Source organism: Haliotis rufescens, unplaced genomic scaffold (genome assembly GCF_023055435.1).
Source record: "Haliotis rufescens isolate VD_foot unplaced genomic scaffold, xgHalRufe1.0.p SCAF_2, whole genome shotgun sequence".
Taxonomy (NCBI): Eukaryota; Metazoa; Mollusca; class Gastropoda; order Lepetellida; family Haliotidae; genus Haliotis; species Haliotis rufescens.
Genome location: NW_025963890.1, coordinates 48,517,600 through 48,537,705, shown reverse-complemented (window position 1 = coordinate 48,537,705; position 20,106 = coordinate 48,517,600). Strand labels below are relative to the sequence as shown.

At 41.2% G+C, this 20,106-nt stretch overlaps 1 protein-coding gene across 8 annotated transcripts in view; it reads left to right on the top strand.

Moving 5' to 3' along the window:
• LOC124146269 (phosphatidylinositol 3-kinase regulatory subunit alpha-like) overlaps positions 1 to 19,302 on the top strand; it is a 219,178-nt gene extending 199,876 nt beyond the window's left edge. For all 8 annotated transcript variants that reach the window (XM_046516479.2, XM_046516481.2, XM_046516480.2 and 5 more), the window contains 14 exons: positions 7,153 to 7,233; positions 10,001 to 10,052; positions 10,576 to 10,701; positions 11,112 to 11,210; positions 11,627 to 11,737; positions 12,157 to 12,234; positions 12,352 to 12,483; positions 12,945 to 13,146; positions 13,550 to 13,852; positions 14,408 to 14,591; positions 15,484 to 15,725; positions 16,225 to 16,467; positions 16,630 to 16,803; positions 17,183 to 19,302. In XM_046516479.2, coding sequence (XP_046372435.1) covers positions 7,153 to 7,233; positions 10,001 to 10,052; positions 10,576 to 10,701; positions 11,112 to 11,210; positions 11,627 to 11,737; positions 12,157 to 12,234; positions 12,352 to 12,483; positions 12,945 to 13,146; positions 13,550 to 13,852; positions 14,408 to 14,591; positions 15,484 to 15,725; positions 16,225 to 16,467; positions 16,630 to 16,803; positions 17,183 to 17,405 — 2,250 coding nt within the window. In that variant the 3' untranslated portion in view covers positions 17,406 to 19,302. The remainder of the gene's footprint in view (positions 1 to 7,152; positions 7,234 to 10,000; positions 10,053 to 10,575; positions 10,702 to 11,111; positions 11,211 to 11,626; positions 11,738 to 12,156; positions 12,235 to 12,351; positions 12,484 to 12,944; positions 13,147 to 13,549; positions 13,853 to 14,407; positions 14,592 to 15,483; positions 15,726 to 16,224; positions 16,468 to 16,629; positions 16,804 to 17,182) is intronic.
• Positions 19,303 to 20,106: the final 804 nt, after the last annotated feature.

Sequence of the window (20,106 nt, the reverse complement as noted above, 5' to 3'; positions counted from 1 at the left end):
ACAGCTTGCGGTTACAGTAAAGGCATTTCCATGAACTGAAGTTGGAAATTAGGTCACTTTGTGTAGTTCATACGAGCTGTGCGACTCTGGTGGTTGAGGATGAACACCATTTCCTCAGCTGCTGTCTCTACACTGCTATCAGGTTGTCATCTCCTGCCCACATCGTCAATGTGATAGTATCTCTGCTTTAAAATTCGGACTAAATCCACCACCTGATTATTCAGCCCTTATAGCCTGTTTAATTCACACCATGTTTGGGGTGGCCTTGTGGCTAAAGTGTTCACTCATCACACCAAAGACCCGGGTTCGATTCCCCACATGGGTACCCATTTCTGGTGTCCCCCGTGGTATTACTGGAATGTTGCTAAAACCTGTGTCAAACTATGCTCACTCGCTCACTCACTCACTCACTCACTCACTCACTCACTCACTCATTACCATCGTTACTGTATAATATTTCTCTCATTATGTAACATGTATTTTATTGTTTTCTCTACCTGGTCCCTCGTGGGTATATGTACAGTAAAACTTATTGCATCTTATTCTTGAAAAATTATGAGAAAAACTTCTTCTTTTTAATTAAATATATTTTTTTTAAATACCTTTTAATTTATTTCATTTGAGTCAGTCTGTTAAGTTGGAAACAGTATTGTTTATACAATGTCTATATAGTATAGTATATGGTATGTTGGCACTAGCATATTTAAAAATTAACTTCTGTTACATACTGCTTCCTAACATTTTGTTTGCTAATGCCAATGACTGTCAATAGTAGATTATATCTAGTATATATATATAGACATTTAACAATTTTTATATTGTTCTGGGGTTGTCAGTTGGTATAACTACTTTTGTTTTTTCTAATTTTGGCTTTTGTACAAATCTGTAAAATAAAAAAAATATTTTAAAAAAATATTTAGAAAATAAGAAAATATTAAATGTCACTTAATACCTCTTCTACAGTAATAAAAAGTATTGTGCACTGCTACTTCTTTATATAGAGGACCACGGGTGGTATTGTCAGCTGATTGTAAGTGTCTAAGTGTGTATCACACTGTCAGGACCTATGCAGCATACTGTCCAGTAGGTGTTGTTAAGCTCCGTCTCACACTGCTCTGTAGGGCACACAGCTGGGTCCTGTTGCAGACAAGTGAGGTGAGGTGAAATGGGGTTTAACGTCGCATCCAAGATTATTGCACTTATACAACGATGTGCATGCACATCTGTGTGTGTGTGCGTGTGTGCGCGTGCGTGCGTGTGAGTGCGTGTGAGTGTGTGTGTGAGAGCCGAACAGTCGTTGTTTTAGCCCCTTATTGCCGAGCACCAGGCAGGATAAGAACAAGTACCATCTTTTAATGTCTTTTGGTATGACGCGGCCGGGGAACGAACCCTGGACCTTCCGCTCTCCAGGGGAACGCTCTACCACTAGCCGATGGAGGCTCCTATTGCAGACAAGGAATGGTGGACAGGAATACTGGTGTGTGACCCACTCCAGGGTGCCAGATTGTGCAGGTGGATGTATTCTTCCTCACCATCATATTCCCATGTGGGCCATGTTGTTATATCAGGTGCTAGTGTGGAAGTCTGATTGTTGCCATGGACCTGATGCCCGGCAGCCTGGGAGTAGATGGTACTAAGCAGATAGGTTTGATAGGGGAATGAAAATACTTCAAATTCAAGTCATTGGTAGCATTTTTGCATCACCTTTAAGAGGATGAAACATTTTACACAGTATTTTAACTGCATTTTGACCTGTTATTCATAATTCATTGACTGGGTTTCAATGTTGAACATTTTCATCATACCATTGTCTGGTCCTAGCTGGAGTTTTGTTAAGTTTTTGATAATGATGACTGTGGCTTACGAGAACTCGGAGCGGTCGGTGGTTAAAGTGTTCGCTCGTCATGACGAAGACCTGGGTTCGATTCCCGACATGGGTACAATGTGCGAAGCCCATTTCTGGTGTACCCTGCCGTGATATTGCTGAAATATTGCTAAAAGTGTCATAAAACCATACTCACTCACTCACTTAAGAGAACTCACTCACTTCCTTGAAGGGGTTTTGAGGTGTATTAATGAAAGAATTTGTAATTCCTTGTGCAAGGACCTGATGATTGCTTTGAATCCAAGATTCCCTCAGTTACGAACTTTGACAAACTTTGACAAACTTTGATGAACTTTGATGAACTTTGATTTGCCAGCATACACATGCTCATGAGGTAAAGGCTTCACAAGTTGTGTGATACAACTTTGACCTACCTATCACATGTATGGTAGTTGTCCAGCTGTGACAGAACAGAAATACTGTTGAAAGTAGTATCCTACAGTTCACTCTCTCACCCAGCCAGACCTTTGCAACAAGACTCAGTGTGTTGAGGTGTTCAAACAAACTGTGTCCTGAATATATGACAGCTGAATAGCTGCGTGATAGACTGACATACCTACAACAACATTCAACTCAACTGGTTGTGTAAGTGGGGGAGGCACAGAGTACATAGCATGGTCATGAACCCAACATCATCATCAGCAGCAGCAGCAGCAGCAGACATCATAGTGCAGGACAATTACCTAGCACCTACCTGAATGTCATTCTGGCCAGGAATACACTTTCATCCCCATGTTTGACTTGGTATGACATCATCAAACTCTGTTGGTATGATTTGTTCCTTGTATATATGTCACATGGTTTAGATCAGTCTAGCCTTGCTCCCAGGCTCTACTGAAAGAGGGGCGGTCGGGTAGCCTAGTGGTTAAAGCGTTGGCTCGTCACGCCGAAGACCCAGGTTCGATTCCCGACATGGGTACAATGTGTGAAGCCCATTTCTGGTGTCCCCCGCCGTGATATTGCTGGAATATTGCTAAAAGCGGTGTAAAACCATACTCACTCACTCACTCACTCACTCTACTGAAAGATATGTCCAAGTCCTGCACCATGACTGGAATTTATATTTTTGAGGTGTTTTTTTTTTTTTACTGTAAGCCTGGGCAAGTCCAGATCAAACTAACCAAGTATAGTTTGCTTGATTCTGTTCTGAAAACAGCAGAAGTGGAAAGGTTCCTTCGAGGAAAAAATATAAAATTATTTTAAAGACATGTTTTCATTGACTAATTTTTAGTCTAGATAAGTCCATGGATGTGTAGTAATTCTATACTCCAGTCTGTTATAGGGAAAACTTGTTCTTATCTACATTATCTAGAAATTATGATTTAAACTAATAATTATTGCCTTGGAGACACCATGTGTATCAGTCATAGTCTGAGGGGATGAAGCGAGTTCATCATTGTCTTCATCTTATTTAATAATATAAATGTAGTGTGATTTGCAAACATTATTAAAATAATGTATGTATCATAAACTTAATAAATAATTAAGTTTTTGAATGGCATTTAGAAATGATACACATAAGGAAGATAATGCTAAAAGCGACGTAAAACCACACTCACTCACTCACTCACTCACTCACTCACTCACTCACTCACTCACTCACTCACTCATAATAAAGAAGTTAACATCCATAAATTCTCTTCCTTACTGAATAATTGTTTGTAATTTTTTTATGTTACGTCATAACATCGTCTTTCGGGACTTTATAAATATTGAAAGGATTAAAACTTAAATTTAGACGGCATGAATCAAAACATAAAAACAGTTCCGACCATAAGGACATGCTGATGACGCCCGTGAGGCAACAATAAAGGTCGTGATTCAACAGAATGTGTTTTTTAATACATGTGATGCCCTGTCAGGATTTATTGAAATTCACAGGTGTGAAAGCCTTCCAGACTTCATTAGGGGTTACAGAATGATGCCTAGGGTCGCCATAATAATTACCCACACTGCTCCACAGAGAGGGCGGGAGGAGGGGCTGTCTTATTCAGTTGTCGGACCAACGATGTAATTTGTGTGTGTTGCATTAGGTAAGATGGCTTATGGCCGCCTGTTTGATCTTCATGTTTTGCTGGGCTGAGGCTGTTCTTTGTCTGTGGAGGAGTTATTGGAGCGTGAAATCACAAGGAGAGAGCACACACCGAGGGGGGAGTCAAAGCCAGGGGGGTGGAGGGCATGATCGATTGAAGAAATCTCCATGACTTAATGTGCATGCTAAACGTTAAGGTGTGGCCATTGTTCTAGAGAAGAAAACACCTGGTAATCCAACTAGAAGTCTGAGCTTATTATGAATAAATGCAATAATATTTTTTCTTTCTTTTATGTTTTTATCTTTAAATCATACTTTACAAAATATTCTAAAAAACGTTTTAAGAGGTCCATGTAATAGATACATGAAAAAATAAATTGAAATTCGTTTATTGATACGTAAATGTTTTGTTTTGAATGAACAAGCTTTTTAGTTGTCATTTGTGATATGGACATAATTAGTCAAAGATATCTTCAATTGAATTGTTCTATTGGTATTCCCCCTGGGTACACTTGCCAAATCACTCGAGGGAATATTGTGTCGTGTCACCTTTCTGTACTCTAACATGACTGTAACCAAGCAGCAACTGCAGGATCCAGTGTCCACACCTCACGCCAGCCTGCCCTACCTCCTTCCACTGTCACCTGCATCAGAGGCCATGGGCTCCACTTAACTGTGCAAGCCTGACCTACTTCTCTACCGCTGTAGGCCAGCGGTGGTGACACCGCTATATATAGTGCAACTGGAGGCGGAGCTAGCCGTCAATCACAGGCAGGCCCCAGCCAGTCCACGGCCTCAGCCACAGGTTGGAGCAGTTGAAACTAAGCAGTGGAAGAGGCAGCACACAATAGCAGCTGAAGGTGTTCAGCTTTATTCCCTTCCCCATCACTGTCACACTGATCGTTGTGGGCTCACCCTAGCTGGGGATGTTTTACTGGATTGTACATCATTGTGGATAGTTGTGCCCGTGCTATACGAGAGATATCATACCGACTCTGTTATCTGGCTCTCCAGCGTGTATCTGGCACATGGCCTGTTTCTAGTGTTCCGCTTGGCAACTGATACCGAACTCTGTCACCGATTCTCTCCCATGCCAGGAAACCAGTCTATGAGTTTCCCCACACACTCCATCATCCTTCATCCTGTGAGTTCCCATGGATACTGGGTGCTCACTTAGGCTGGTCATACCCCCGCATGACTACATGTTTCACCAGGTAGGTTCCACTTCTCACTCTGGCCATCACTTATTTCGGTCTTACTTCACTCTGTAATCCTGACATCAGCCAGGATGAGCATCGGTATGATTCCTGCAAGCCTTGCTCCCACGGAGACTTTAGCAGACTTAGAGACCCATCCAGGCCATCTGTACAACACATGCTTCAACATCAATGGAATTCTAGAAAGTGTAACACATGTTGGTTAATGCTTGTACCATTTATTTGACATTCATCTGGATCTCGAATGAAATATGTCTTGCATCCATTGTGCATAAGGAAGGTGAGATGTGTAGCTTCCTATAACAGATGAGGACTGGCGACTGTCAGTTTGTTCACATGACTGTTCACATTGTGGTGTTCACATGACGGTGTTCACGAAGATCATCACATTCCAGAGAAGAAATACATGGGAAGAAAAAAATGAAATACCAGGAAATGATTTTTTATATCAGTTGTGATTATGATGTCATTTTGGCCACACTGTGTCTGCCAGCCTTTGAGTGGTATGTGATCACAGGTCTGAGGTACAAGTTTGTTTAGTTCGAGGACTAAACGTCTGTCTTTCAAGGACCTAGTTTTGCCAGTTGCACATGCTGTTGTGTGAACGGTGTACACTATAATGTTCCTTAAATTGTGCTCAGGGCCCTTGCTCACTTAAATCCATGTCATTATGTTAAACCTTTTTTGTAGGGTTTAGTATCAAAAGTGAGATGTGAGTATAAATGCTTGTCTGTGTCAATGTCAAAATTTTATCTTTTTTAAATAAATCTATAATATCCAAACTTCCATTACTATTGGAACTCATTTAATAACCTTGCTTGTAACAGACACTCAGTTACACCTACACAAGGAAGCAAACTTAGTACTGCAGATATGTTGCAACTAAATTAAATTATGATAGCCACGGTGCTATGATCAAACTTAGTACTGCAGTTATGTTGCAACTGAATTAGACTATGATAGCCACAGTGCTATGATTAATCTTAGTACTGCAGTTATGTTGCAACTGAATTAGACTATGATAGCCACGGTACTATGATCAAACTTAGTACTGCAGTTATGTTGCAACTGAATTAGACTATGATAGCCACGGTACTATGATCAAACTTAGTACTGCAGATATGTTGCAACTAAATTACACTATGATAGCCACAGTGCCAGGATCAAACTTTGTACTGCAGTTATGTTGCAACTTAATTAGACTGTGATAGCCACAGTACTATGATTAATCTTAGTACTGCAGTTATGTTGCAACTAAATTACAGGATGATAGCCACAGTGCTAGGATCAAACTTTGTACTGCAGTTGTGTTGCAACTGAATTAGACTATGATAGCCACGGTAATATGATTAATCTTAGTACTGCAGTTATGTTGCAACTAAATAGACTATGATAGCCACGGTAATATGATTAATCTTAGTACTGCAGTTATGTTGCAACTAAATTAGACTATGATAGCCACAGTGCTAGGATCAAACTTTGTACTGCAGTTATTTTGCAACTGAATTAGACTATGATAGCCACGGCGCTAGGATCAAACTTTGAACTGCAGTTATTTTGCAACTAAATTAGACTATGATAGCCACGGCGCTACCATCAGTTTGTGCAAGAGGAAGCATCCTGCAATCTCTGGGTAGCATCCACACCCTCTACCCCCTCTACCCCTCTACCCCCTCTACCCCACTGGGTGGATGTACCAGCTGTGGAGACTGTCATTTGCATATCTAGGCAGCCTGCTACTGTGCAGCAACCTGAAAAGTATGCAATCATAAATTCTTGATCAACACAAAAATAACGAAATGCAGCTTATATAGTTGTTGAGGCACTGTACAAGGAAATCATACTCGTTGGTGAAAGTGACATTCATTGTCTGTTAGACATAAGTATGTGAGTGCATGTTGAGTATTTGTGCAGGGAGATGAGGGTGTTGTTTTGTATGTCGTGGCTTTCATTTCCTTCCATGTTATCATACAGGTTTATAGATTGCAGGAGTTTCTAATCACGTCTTTTTGTTGCAGGAAATGGGCATTAAGGACGAATACCATCAGAAATCCATCCTGGTGTGTATAGACGAGCTGTGTGGTCAGAACTCGGACAATGTAAGTCAAACAGACAACTCAGACTATTTAACACCACCCTAGCCTAGATACAAAGTCACAACTGATGATAGGAACGCAACCCTTGGCTAGATACAAAGACACAACTCAGAATATGAGCACAGCCCTAGCCTAGATTAGACCTAACCCTTTAAAGAAAGAAATGTAACACATGAATAAACATCACAAAATATGCATTTGCTGCATAGCGATGTGCTCTATTTCTCTTGATATACATACGGTTCTAAAAAGGGCCAACCTCTCGGTTAAAGACTTGTGATGATCTAGACACATATGGAGTATGAACACGAGGGAATAACACACTTATGCCGAGAATATGGACAGCCTAGACTTGGGGTATAAATTTGGCTTAGAATAGAGGACAATAAAAAAGTCGGCTAATGTAATCAAGTTGATGAGGCTGTTTAGGTGATGCGATCGCTGGAAGCAGTTGTGTCGTGTCATGTTGAGATAAATCTTCTTAAAATAATCCGAGTAAAAGGCTTATCAAGTCTGGCAGCCATCATCCCAAGATGGCATTTCCTCCATCTTGGCAACTGGGTTCTGTTTTCATTATTCTTCATTTAGCAGCTCACCTACTTTGATTCTGCCGAGAATAACCCCTGAAATATTGCGTTTATTTTATCTCCCTAAATGTGGTGCGCTCAACATGACCATCTGCCTCAATTTACAAACTGTCTGCTTTTACTTCCTAACGATGTGTCTGCTTTTACATCTAAACTACACAGCTTTAAGCTTCCAAACTCGGCTTCTGCTTACTCCAAATAGTGTCTGCTTTCCGAAATCTTCCTTTTACCTGTGGTAAGGTTGAAGGCCGGTCAGGTCAAAGGCAACTTATACAGGGTCGAGTGGGAGCAGGGTCATTGGGGCAAATGGAGGCCAAGCTAGCCAAGCAGAACGCATTCATCAACCCAGTTTTGGGCTGTCAGACTGAGCGCCAGCTTGAAAGGCAAGAAAAGTCACCACCAGAGTGCCCGTGGTTACGAGGGCTCCAATAAAGATCCGGCTGTTGCCGCAGATGATTATCCCAGATAAAAGCCGCATACCAGACAACTGCTCATGAGTATTTCTGTTTTACCTGGCTGCAAACAATACATAGAAAGGATGCTGTACTATTATTTCCAGACATTTGGAGTTTTGTGGATTTGTTTTTTCTGGGTTTTTTTATGTTATGGGATCTGGTCATTTTTTTAACACAAACCTTGGGCAGGGTGGTTGAAAAGAGAAAGAAATTGTAGAATATTTTGGTTATGAGGAGAGTGTAAATAACTAAGGCATATCATTATGAAGAGGTTTCAAATACAAGTTTTGTGGTCAGCTTTTATCCCATGAGGCTATTCTATATGACAATCTGTTTGTAATCAAATCACTTCAATTCTTTTTATATAGCAATATTAAAAAAAAAATTAATTCAGTGTTGATATGATGATCATAAATTTGATTATTTTGAATATATATAATTGGCATCTTGATATTGTCAGAATGTACTTCATAAGGAATGCTGTTTCTGAAATATGGATTGAGTTCCTGGTGTTGTTTCCTCGATCACAAAATAAATTGTTTGCACTCGCAATGCTGATGACAGGTGTCCCATTTAAGGCCATCAAGCTCTAGGTAATGGAGCTATAGTACTACAGAATATTGTGTCTGAACTCATGATGGCTTATTATAAACATAACAATAGAGTAATGTCATATTGTTATTGCATACAGTACATTTAAGTCAAGTATGATATTGCCTTAAGTACATCACATTTAAGTCAAGTCTAATATTGCCTTAAGTACATTTAAGTCAAGTCTAATATTGCCTTAGTACATATAAGTCAAGTCTGATATTGCCTTAAGAACATCACATTTAAGTCAAGTCTAATATTGCCTTAAGTACATCCAAGTCAAGTCTAATATTGCCATAAGTACATCTAAGTAAAGCTTAATATTGATATCTATCATTTTTGGAGAACTCATTTGTGTCTGAAATTTGATATTTGCTGGTTAATTGGGTTTAATCATTTGGATTGTATATGCAATGATGCGTCTTTTAACAGGACTTTCATTGTGGGCCATTCAGGAGTATATTGTAACTAGTTTTAAATGTCAAGTACTTCAGGGAGCTTGGTATGGCTAATTACTTTGTGATTTCAACTTGGAGTAGATGGGGGTAGGTCACATGCAGCTCATGTTCCCGGGAGCAGTCTAGGTGGCGCTACAACAGGATGTGACCTTACTCGAGTTGATGAAGAAAACGTCAGAGCAACTAAAACTAACTAGTTGAAGACGGAAGCCCTAGAAACGTCTGTGCTGCTAACACAGGCTCTTGTACCATGCAACCTCGGAGGATTACATGTAGAAGAGCCTTGTGGCTCTGTCGCCGCCATGTAAGCTGCTTGATGGTGGAATAACCGTGTAGTTTCTTACAATATCTGTAGCGGATGGGAGGGTAGTCTAGCGGGTAAGGTGTTGGCTTGTCACACCGACAACCCAGTTTTGATTCCCGACAGTTGAAGCCCATCCTTGATTCCTTCGTGTCATATGGCTGGACTGTGATTTTACATCATATGTCTTCACTCCAGCTACACTTGTGGGTAGCCTAGCGGGTAAGGTGTTGGTTTGTCACACCGAAGATATGTTTGATTCCCTAAAAAGGAAGCCTTCCTAGGTGAACCCACTTAGGTTGGGCTGCCCAAACACCATTAAGCTATGTTCATTACTGTTAGTGTAGTGGACTCTAATGTTTTTCTTCTTCTTTTCAGCAACCATATGCCACCAGTCTTCCACCAGCCAACCAATGTGTTGATATGGAAGGTGAGTTTTCCTCTTTCAGACACTCGCATTTGCCCCAGTAATTCCACCTTTCTATGTAATTGGAATCAAGCAACGACTATCCCTGAAATGATTATCAACATAAGATATTTTCAGTGATTCACATCCAGTCACACTATTCATGAAATTTACTTTCCCCACAGAAAGATGTTTTTACTGCAGTAGTTCCGACAAATTCCTTAATTAATCTTTAGTTGAATTGTTATGTGCCAAGAAGGAACTTGGTTGTTTCTTTAAAGATAATATGTTCTGATCATCAGTCCTAAGAAATAACGGGAGGTGGGGCAGCCTTGTGGTTAAAGTTTGCCCGTCATGCTGAAAACTCGGGTTTGATTCCCCACGTCACAATGTGTGAAGCCATGGTTTTCCCCGTCGTGATACTGCTGGAATATTGGTAAAACCAGATTTGCTCATTCACAACTGAACAGCATTCCTTCATAACCTGAAATAGTCATGTGGTTTGTGTTTCTGATTGTTTAATGAGATTCGGTTGGGTTTTTTCCAGCTGATGCGTATTCTGCAGCATCATCCGAACACCGATTTGCTGAGTACAATTTCTCTTCCATGCAACGCTGTCATCTGTGTGATAAGTTCCTGTATGGCCTGGTTAGACAAGGACTGCAGTGTCGAGGTACGAGCTCCACATCCGTCTTCAGCTGTAATAATGACATCTGTAACATTTCTTGATAAAAATATTATAACATTCTTTCATTTCATGATATTGTATAAATTTAGCATTGCTAATTAGTAACATTTTATGATTTAGAAATTGTTTGGACATTTTTGTAAATATCTTATGTGGTGATTGTATGTAGTTGATATTTGCATATAAGTTTTCATCATTAGTTTAATAATTAAGTAATAATTAAATTGCAAGTGAATCAATGGTAGTTAATTTGCCAACCTAGTAATTGTTTTTGAGTTTGTTTTCATAAACCAAATAAACCCATGAGGCCACAGCCACTAACAGACTGATTGGTTGATGTTTGAAGAGATGAAGTTACGAGTGCAAGTGACATTGAGTTTACTGTTTGTTTCCAGAGTGTGGACTATGTTGTCATCGGTTTTGCTCAGCCCAGAGACCCACAGAGTGCAGTGTGCCCAAACTCGAGCAGCTACGGAGACCCAGCTTCTGTCAGAGTAAGTCCCTATTGCTCTATTGGTTTTTGGGCCGGTCGGGTAGCCTAGTGGTTGAAGTGTTCACTCATCGGGCCGAAGACGCGGGTTCGATTCACCACATGGGTACAATGTGTGAAGTCCACTTCTGGTGTCCCCTGCCGTGATATTGCTGGAATACTGCTAAAAGTGGCGTAAAACAATACTCACTCACTCACTCTATCCGTTTTTCATATTGGTGGTAACTCCATCACTCTATCCTTTTTCTGTTATTGGTAACAGACTCTTTGTAATTTATCCATAAATATTTCTGTGATTTGTGAAATATTTAAATTCAAACAATAGTTGACTTTTTCTGTATTTTTTTATGCCTTTAGTTTCCTAGTGCCCAGTGAGACTGGTTGTGTTGTATGACTGTATGTGTGATTTGATTGTTTCAGACTCCGTGTTCGGGAATGAGTTGACAGAGGAGGTGACCAAGTCCCATCTGTGTGTTCCCTGGGTGGTCGTCAAGTGTATTGAAGACATTGAGAACTGGTGTCAGGACCACAGTAAGTCCACACTACGGTAGCAATCATAGTGGGGAGCAATCATTGTTGGAAACAGTCCTCGTGGGGAGCAATCATTGTTGGAAACAGTCCTAGTGGGGAGCAATCATTGTTGGAAACAGTCGTAGTGGGGAGCGATCATTGTTGGAAACAGTCATAGTGGGGAGCATTCATTGTTGAAAACAGTCATAGTGGGGGAGCATTCATTGTTGGAAACAGTCATAGTGGGAAACTGGGTAACTTAAATGATAACTTGTACCTCAGAATTTTAAGCAGAAAATCACAAACTCTTTGATTTGCTTTTATATGATCTAAAGATTTATGGGGGATATAAATATATTTCTCAGGTTAAAAAGAATTATTTCGATGTTCATCCGAATATGAAATGCATTTTAGCTGAAGTGTCCATCATTCTCTTTCAGAATCTGAAGCTTTAAGTGTGTACAGAATATCAGCCAAGACCGAGGACATCAACGAAGTGAAGGCAGTCTTTAACATCGGTAAGTCATTGTTCCGTTTCAGGTTCATATATTATTTAATAAATGTTAAAAAGAGAAACATTAATTATTCAAATACCTTGACAGTATATTTATGTAGCAATTTTTGTGATGTTGCAGGTGACACAAGTCAGCTGAACCTGTCGTCCTACAATGTGCACTGTGTAGCAGGTGCCCTCAAGAAGTACCTGCGGGAACTGCCGAACCCCGTCATCCCAGTAGAGATGTACAGCGCCTTCATCGGGGCAGCAAGTGAGTGGCCGAACCATCTCTGTTCAGTCTTTGACACACAAGCAATGTTCATTACAATTTGTTCATTCAGGATAGGTGTGATGAACATTAAATTGGTTTTATCTTTGTTTTTATGTATTTTTTTATATTTAATAATTGCACTCAAATCTTCGAGTAGCATTTAGAAGTTGAAAGAACATCATGACATTTTCATTGATGACCTCATTTTTACCCTATCATGTTTATATATAAACTCAGTGCACTTCGGTATTCACCTGATAAAAGGGCAAGAAGTAGGCTTGAAACATTACAATATCACATCGTATAATAATTACAAAAGTATTTAGATCCTTGAATGAATTATATGCTCACTAGGAACTCACGTCAAGAATAAAACTAGCTGTTGATATATTAGATTGAGATTGATATCTATTTTGAGCTTGTAAAGTTCCTGACCTAACTGTTTCCCCTTTTTTTGTCAGAAAACAAAGTGGATATCATCAAGTCTCTGCTGGACCTGATTGAAGAACTGCCGCCTCCCCACAAGTCCACGCTGGCGTACCTCATGGGGCACTTCTGCCGTTTGTGGCGCTTCCAGCACGAGTCAGGCGTTGTGGACGGCCTTGACAAGTTGTCTCATGTCTTTTGTCACATACTGCTCCGGCCTCCCTGGGAAAAGATCATGTGAGTTGCTGATATCGGTCATGTGACACAAGTGTCAGTTTAACATGTCAGAGGGGCGGTCGGGTAGCCTAGTGGTTAAAGCATTCGCCCACCACACCGAATACCGGGGCTCAATTGCCCTAATGGGTACAATGTCTGAAGACCATTTCTGGTGTCCCCCGCCATGGTATTGCTGGATATTGCTAATAGCGGCCTTAAACCATACTCCCTCACTCAATCAGTAACATATCAGACTAATGTTTAGCTGCCTGTGGGCAATACGACAAAATGTCATATGATCCTGTTTTAATTAATAGCTTTAGGTTTACTGTGTCGATTGATACTTTCTTAAACTTTTAGCTTTAGTTGAAGAAATATGTTGGAAATAGACTAATTTATGCTGATTATTTGGTTTTTGTTTCAGAGAGATTGTCGACAACACAAAGACGCACATTGACATCTTTGAGGAGCTTCTGCGTAATGGCAGTTGGGGCGAGGTCATCCCCCCCATCCCATCACCGCCAGTCGTTCCCCCTCGTATTCGGCCATTGGAGCATCCTGCAACTGTGATGTCCCCTTTGACCCCGGAGGAGCGGGTGAAGGAGGCGGAGTGGTACTGGGGGGACATCTCCCGGGAGGAGGTGAACGAAAAGCTACGTGACACCCCCGACGGAACCTTCCTTGTCAGGGACTCCGCCACGCCCGGAGACTACACCCTAACATTGAGGTGAGGAGATGTGCTTTGTCACACGTTTAGGGGTCGGGGAGGCTACACCTTAACCTTGAGGTGATGAGACATGTTATATCACAGCCTTGTGGTTGATATTTGACTTTTCATGTAACAACTCAGGTTTAAATCCCAAAGTGGTATGGTGGCTCATTGTAATAATGCTGTAATGAGAATCAGTGTAATACATCTCACTCAGTCCTTTGGTATAAAAAAATGTTCCGTGAAGATTCCGGGTTAGGATAGGTGTAAGAAGCGACTAACAGGGTCAGGTGGTCAGGCTCGCTGACTTGGGTGATGCATGGCATTGTATATCAGTTGCGTAGATCAATGCTCATGACATCAATCGATTATTTTCAGACCGCCATCATTTAGCTGGAATATTGCTGAGTGCGGTGTTAAAAAAAAAGAAAGAAAAAAAAGAGTGGTATCAAATGCAAGATGATATAAATAATTACATAGACAGGAGACCAAGAATAAGGTAATATGTGTCAACTTGACTTCCCTGTCTCCACTCATATGAAGATATGACATGATGTAACTATGCATCTGCAGGAAGGGAGGCAGCAACAAGCTCATCAAGATCTACCATCGAGACAAGAAGTATGGGTTCGTGGAGCCCCTGGAGTTTAACTCTGTGGTGGACCTGATCCAGTACTACCAGAACACGTCGCTGGCCATCTACAACCGCACGCTGGACATCAAGCTGCTGCACCCCATCACCCGCGGCATGGGCCCAGTGAGTACCTCCTTCTACACTCACTCACTCACCCGTGAAGATCCGGGGTAGAATAGGTCTTCAGCAACCCATGCTTGCCATAAAGGGTGACTATGCTTGTCGTAAAAGGCGACTAACAGGATCGGGTGGTCAGGTTCGCTGACTTGGTTGATGCATGTCATCGATCCTAATTGCGTGGATTGATGCTCATGATATTAATCACTGGATTGTCTGGTCCAGACTCGATTATTTACAGACCACCGTCATATAGCTTGAAAATTGCTGGGTGCGGCGTTAAACAACAAACCAACCAACCTTCACTCACTCTGTCGGTCATCTGCTTCCTGCGTAAGGATAAGATATATGGATGAACAACTTCTTTATTACAATTAGGAGCGATGTTTCGTGTAGGTTGCTTGATAATGGTGTTAGAACTTACACCCATACATCACTCCTAATTGTAGTGAAGAAGTTGCTCTCCATATGTCTCATCCTTACTTAGTAATATGACAATGGCGCTATGTGTATGACATTGATTGTTCTGCATAAGAATGTCTGTGATTGTCTGGACAATGGTATGACATGTCTGTGATTGTCTGGACAATGGTATGACATGTCTGTGATTGTCTGGACAGTGGTATGACATGTCTGTGATTGTCTGGACAGTGGTATGACATGTCTGTGATTGTCTGGACAATGGTATGACATGTCTGTGATTGTCTGGACAATGGTATGACATGTCTGTGATTGTCTGGACAATGGTATGACATGTCTGTGATTGTCTGGACAATGGTATGACATGTCTGTGATTGTCTGGACAATGGTATGACATATCTGTGGTTGTTTTTCTGTGAGTATGACATGTCTGAACAAAGTTATGCCATATGTTGACATGTTTGTGATTGGTCTCCAGGACAACGGTATGACGGAAGATGTGAGCAAGGAGGTGAACAACTTGATCCAGATTAACAAGGAATACCTTGAGAAGACCACATCCTACGACCGTCTTTACGAGCGCCACTCCAAAACAGCCCAGGAGCTTCAGATGAAACACCAGGCACTGGATGCCTTCAAGGAAACGCTGCTGGTCTTCGAGGAACAAATGGACTTGCATAGGAGATTTCACAAAGAGGCAGCTCCACATGAAATCCAGAAGTAAGTTGGAGTGGAATTGTTGCCATACCTTTCTCAGATGCTCATTTCTCCCAGTGTCACATATATGTGCATAGTCTATTATTCCATGAAAGTCCATTCAGATCTGATGAGAAATAAGCTAGGCAATTGGAGAAAATGTTAACTCCACAGACTGAGTTCAGTATCGGAAGACTTTGTGTACCTCACCATCAACCAACCGTGTCATTTATTGACCCGGAGACTCACTCACTCACTCACTCACTTGGGTTAGAATAGGTCTTCAGCAACCCATGCTTGTCATTAGAAGCAACTAAAGGGATCAATTGAACAGGCTTGCTGACTTCGTTGATGCATGTCATCGAATGCCAATCACTAATTGATGCTCATGTTGTCACTGGATTGTCTGGTCCAGACTCAATTATTTACAGACTGCCATCATATAGCTGTAATATTGCTGAGCGTGGCGTTAAACAATAAACAAACTGTGACAATATTTGTAAGAGTTGCCCTTCTTCCTCAGACTGCACGAGAACCTGGAGCTGCTCAAGTCTCGATGTCTGGGTATTCAGGAGAGCAAGAGCGGCCTGGAGGTCGACATCAACAGGAAGTCCAGTTACAACCGCTCACTAATTAGTGAAATGAACAGTTTAAAACCTGAAATAAAACGTTTATATCGTCAACGAGAACAACTTAAAAAGTGGTTGATTGATCGTGGCAAGCAGGCAGACTTCCTGGACAATCTGTTGGAAGGGAAGAAAGAGAGGTGAGACTGTCACTGATTTTCGTGTATCTTGTCAAAAACTATCTCATAATATCATGATCAAATTGACATATTTTTTTCTCTTTCTGTATTTTCTTGGCAAAAACAATTGTAATCTCAAAGTTAAAGTTCATTGTTTAATGACCTTTGCCCTTTGACCTTTAGTGTGTGTGACCCCGCGCTGGAGCCGGAGTACAATCTACCCAACCATGATGAGTCAATGTGGCTTGTGCACTGTCATCGGGAGAAGGCGGAGGACATGCTGAAGAAGCGACCGGATGGGACGTTCCTCATCCGGCCCAAGAAGGAGGAGGGGAATGTGCATGTTTTGTCTATTGTGTGAGTAGCTCACTTTGAAGCCAATATGTGTCTGAATTAAATCAAGGCGTTCCTGTCATAACCCTTATTTACAGTTTAATAAGATCCTGAGATGCGGTACAGGCAAAATCTCCATTAATGTCTAAGACTGAAGTAGGAATACCATGTAAAGTACTCTTTATATCAATCAGTTCAGGTTTCTGATGGAAAAACAAACATCCAGGTATTCTTAACGTTAAATATTTGAAATTGAAGATCTCTTCCCTTGTCACATCAAATTAACCCGACATGGTTTGTGTGCTTAAAATTACACGAAACTGTTTTATAAACAGTTTTTTCAGATGGAATGATGTATTAGTTTCTTGTATAACGTTTAACCTTTACCTTCTTCTTGCTGCAGGTTTCGTGGGAAGGTTGGACACTGTAAAATCTACCACAGTGAATCAGGCTACGGCTTCGCGGAACCATACTTCATTTTCCAAACACTTAAAGACTTGGTGTCTCACTACCATAAGACATCGTTAGCTGAACATAATAATGACTTGGATGTCAACCTTATGTACCCGGTGCGAGCTCCACCTCTTTCATCAGAACCTGTGTACTTGCGAATGCATACGCCGTGAGTCCGTGCACTTACAAGTGTTGTGTGAATGTGTAGAGTGACGGTCCACATTGAAGAGGAGTTGTCTCCCCTTGTGTCAGCCATTTTTTTGGAGGATGTAGAACAGTGAGGATGTGATACCGGAGAGCTTTGAAGACATGTCAGCGAGACAATCCATATTCAGAATGGCGTTTTAGCATGCAAGTTTGTCATGGATCAGATCCGATGTGTTGGACAGGATGTACGTGAACTCCATTGGTGGCTAATGGTGAAGCTGTGTGCGCATCAATCGCTTGACACAGTGCCCTCTGGGTACACTTTGTGATATTCTCATAAAAAAAGTTGAACTATTTTGCTAAATGCTTTCACAACATACTACTGATGTTATATATTGAGTGAGACTCTACAAGACGGGAACGCCTGTTCCCGCGCCCGTCATAATAACTACGTATGCCGTGTTCTCCTAGATATGGACCCAGTGATGGCCGACGTGTAGTGATGCGTGGTCGTACAGTGAACGTTATACAGGACATCCACACCACACAATAAAATATGTGATAAACAAACTCGAGGGCCAGCCGACTGGGGGCAGCGGGGTGGCGGCATCACGGCTTGATGCGAGTGTAGAGGCTTAGAGAACTGTGTTCTAACTACTTTCAGGGATCACTACGGTGCAAGCAGGCCCGACTCTCCAGCCGGCCGCATCTTCACACAGTAACCATGGTAACCTGTGGGTTCAGCTGTGGTCTCCCAGCTCTGCTGGACTCCTTTCTAACACTATATTTATTGTAGACTCCCTCGGCTTTAAGCTGAAATGTGTTCTTACCAAAATACAGAGCACTTCTTGGTCTGTGTTCTTGCAACTGCTAGGTCTATTTGTCCTGAGCCAGCTTCTCGACTGGTTTGTGCTATCGTGTTCTCCCATTAAACCTTCTGCATGTAAATGTGCTAACAAAAACTGACAGAAATGGCAGACAATTTGTCCCAGAAGCCAAAGATTGCTTTGTGTTAATTCAACTGGATTCTTTAAGCCTGTGTTTCTGTTGTATCAAACTGATTTCGTATTCATGGATTCATCTGACAAATGGCATATCATTTCAGTTATTAAATATTTGTTGACAAAATGGACCATATTGCATTCACAAATCAACAATAGAAGCTTCAAGATGGAGTAAATCATATAGACTATTTTTACCAAAATTTTCATATTCTATTAATATATTGTCATATTTCCTATATCATGACTTTCCCAACATGCTCTTTCTCCTCACAAAGAATGACAAAGCAGTGCCTTTAAGTGCCATCTAATTTATTATGACATATTTATACCTGGAATAGGAACATAAACACATCTCTTTTATTTTTCAATAAAACAATTCTTGAAATTATTTTTTCAATGATTCAAATTTGGATGAAAATGAAATTAATTTCAATAAAATATTTTAGAAATATTTGTAACTCATGTTAATAATATTGTCAAACATGTGCAATAAGAAAGAGACTTGTTCTAAAGCGAAGATGAATTGTGTAGTGTTTAATGTTAAGTCAATGGGCTATATCTGTGTCCTTCAACCTTTGTCAGATCATCATCTTCTTGTGTTCATGTGAGGGCCGCATAAACCATCTCTAGTCACCAATCATTGATGCCACTTTTCACTTGCAGCATAACTGCACTCGTAGTAGCCTACCCTTCATCTCCAGCAGTGGGCTGGTCCTCCTCAGTGATGGACAAGTCCATGTTGGGAAAAAGGGGTGGTGGCTTGTTTTGTCAGTCTATTACCATGTACATAGCATAATGAATTCTACCAAACTGTTATGCCTGCAGGACTTTCCCGCATTGTGCCTCAATCATACTGTACAGGTAGCATGAAGCTGAATATTATGACATGATGAAGATACATAAAATATGTTGAAATAAATCTTGTTTTGTTGTCTCTTTAATGGGCGACCGCCTCCAATGGTCTAGTGGTAGAGCGTCCGCCTAGAGAGAGGAAAGTCTGGGGTTCGATTCCCGGCAGCGTTGTACCAAAAGATGTTAAAAGATGGTACTTGTTGTTACCCTGCCTGGTGCTCGGCATTAAGGGGCTAAACAAGGACTGGTCGGCTCAGAGTCAGTATACTGCACCTGAGTGAGTATTCATGTTAACTGCGGCATGGTATCTCAGTGGCCTAGCAATATAAATCAGCATCAGTCTGGACAAGTACAAGCAGACACACACACGTGCATGCACATTGCCATATAAGTGCAATAATCTTGGATGCGACATAAAACCCCATTTCACCTCACCTCACCTCTTTGATGGGAGAACCTACTCTCCATTAAGGAATGTTCAAAATGGAAGAATCAGCCTGTAGGCATGGGGAATAGCCAAGTGGTCCATTTGTTTGTTCGTCACAGATGTTGCACTTGCATAGCAATGCCCATGTGTGCGCGGGCCATGCAACAGTTTAACATGAATACCCAACTCAGACACAGTATACCGACTCCGAGCCAACCAGTCCTTGTCCCATCCCCATAATGTCGTGCACCAGGCAGGGAAACAACAAGTACCATTTTTTGGTATGAAGTGGCTGGCTGTTGAACCCCCAACACCACAGGGCTGGCTTGTGAGTGCATACCCTGTTTATCCTGCCTTTGAAAGGTATTGAGAAGTGATACAGAGAAGGAAGATCATTTATGGACTTCTTTGTTTTGAGGAACACAACATCAGGTAAGTGAAGGA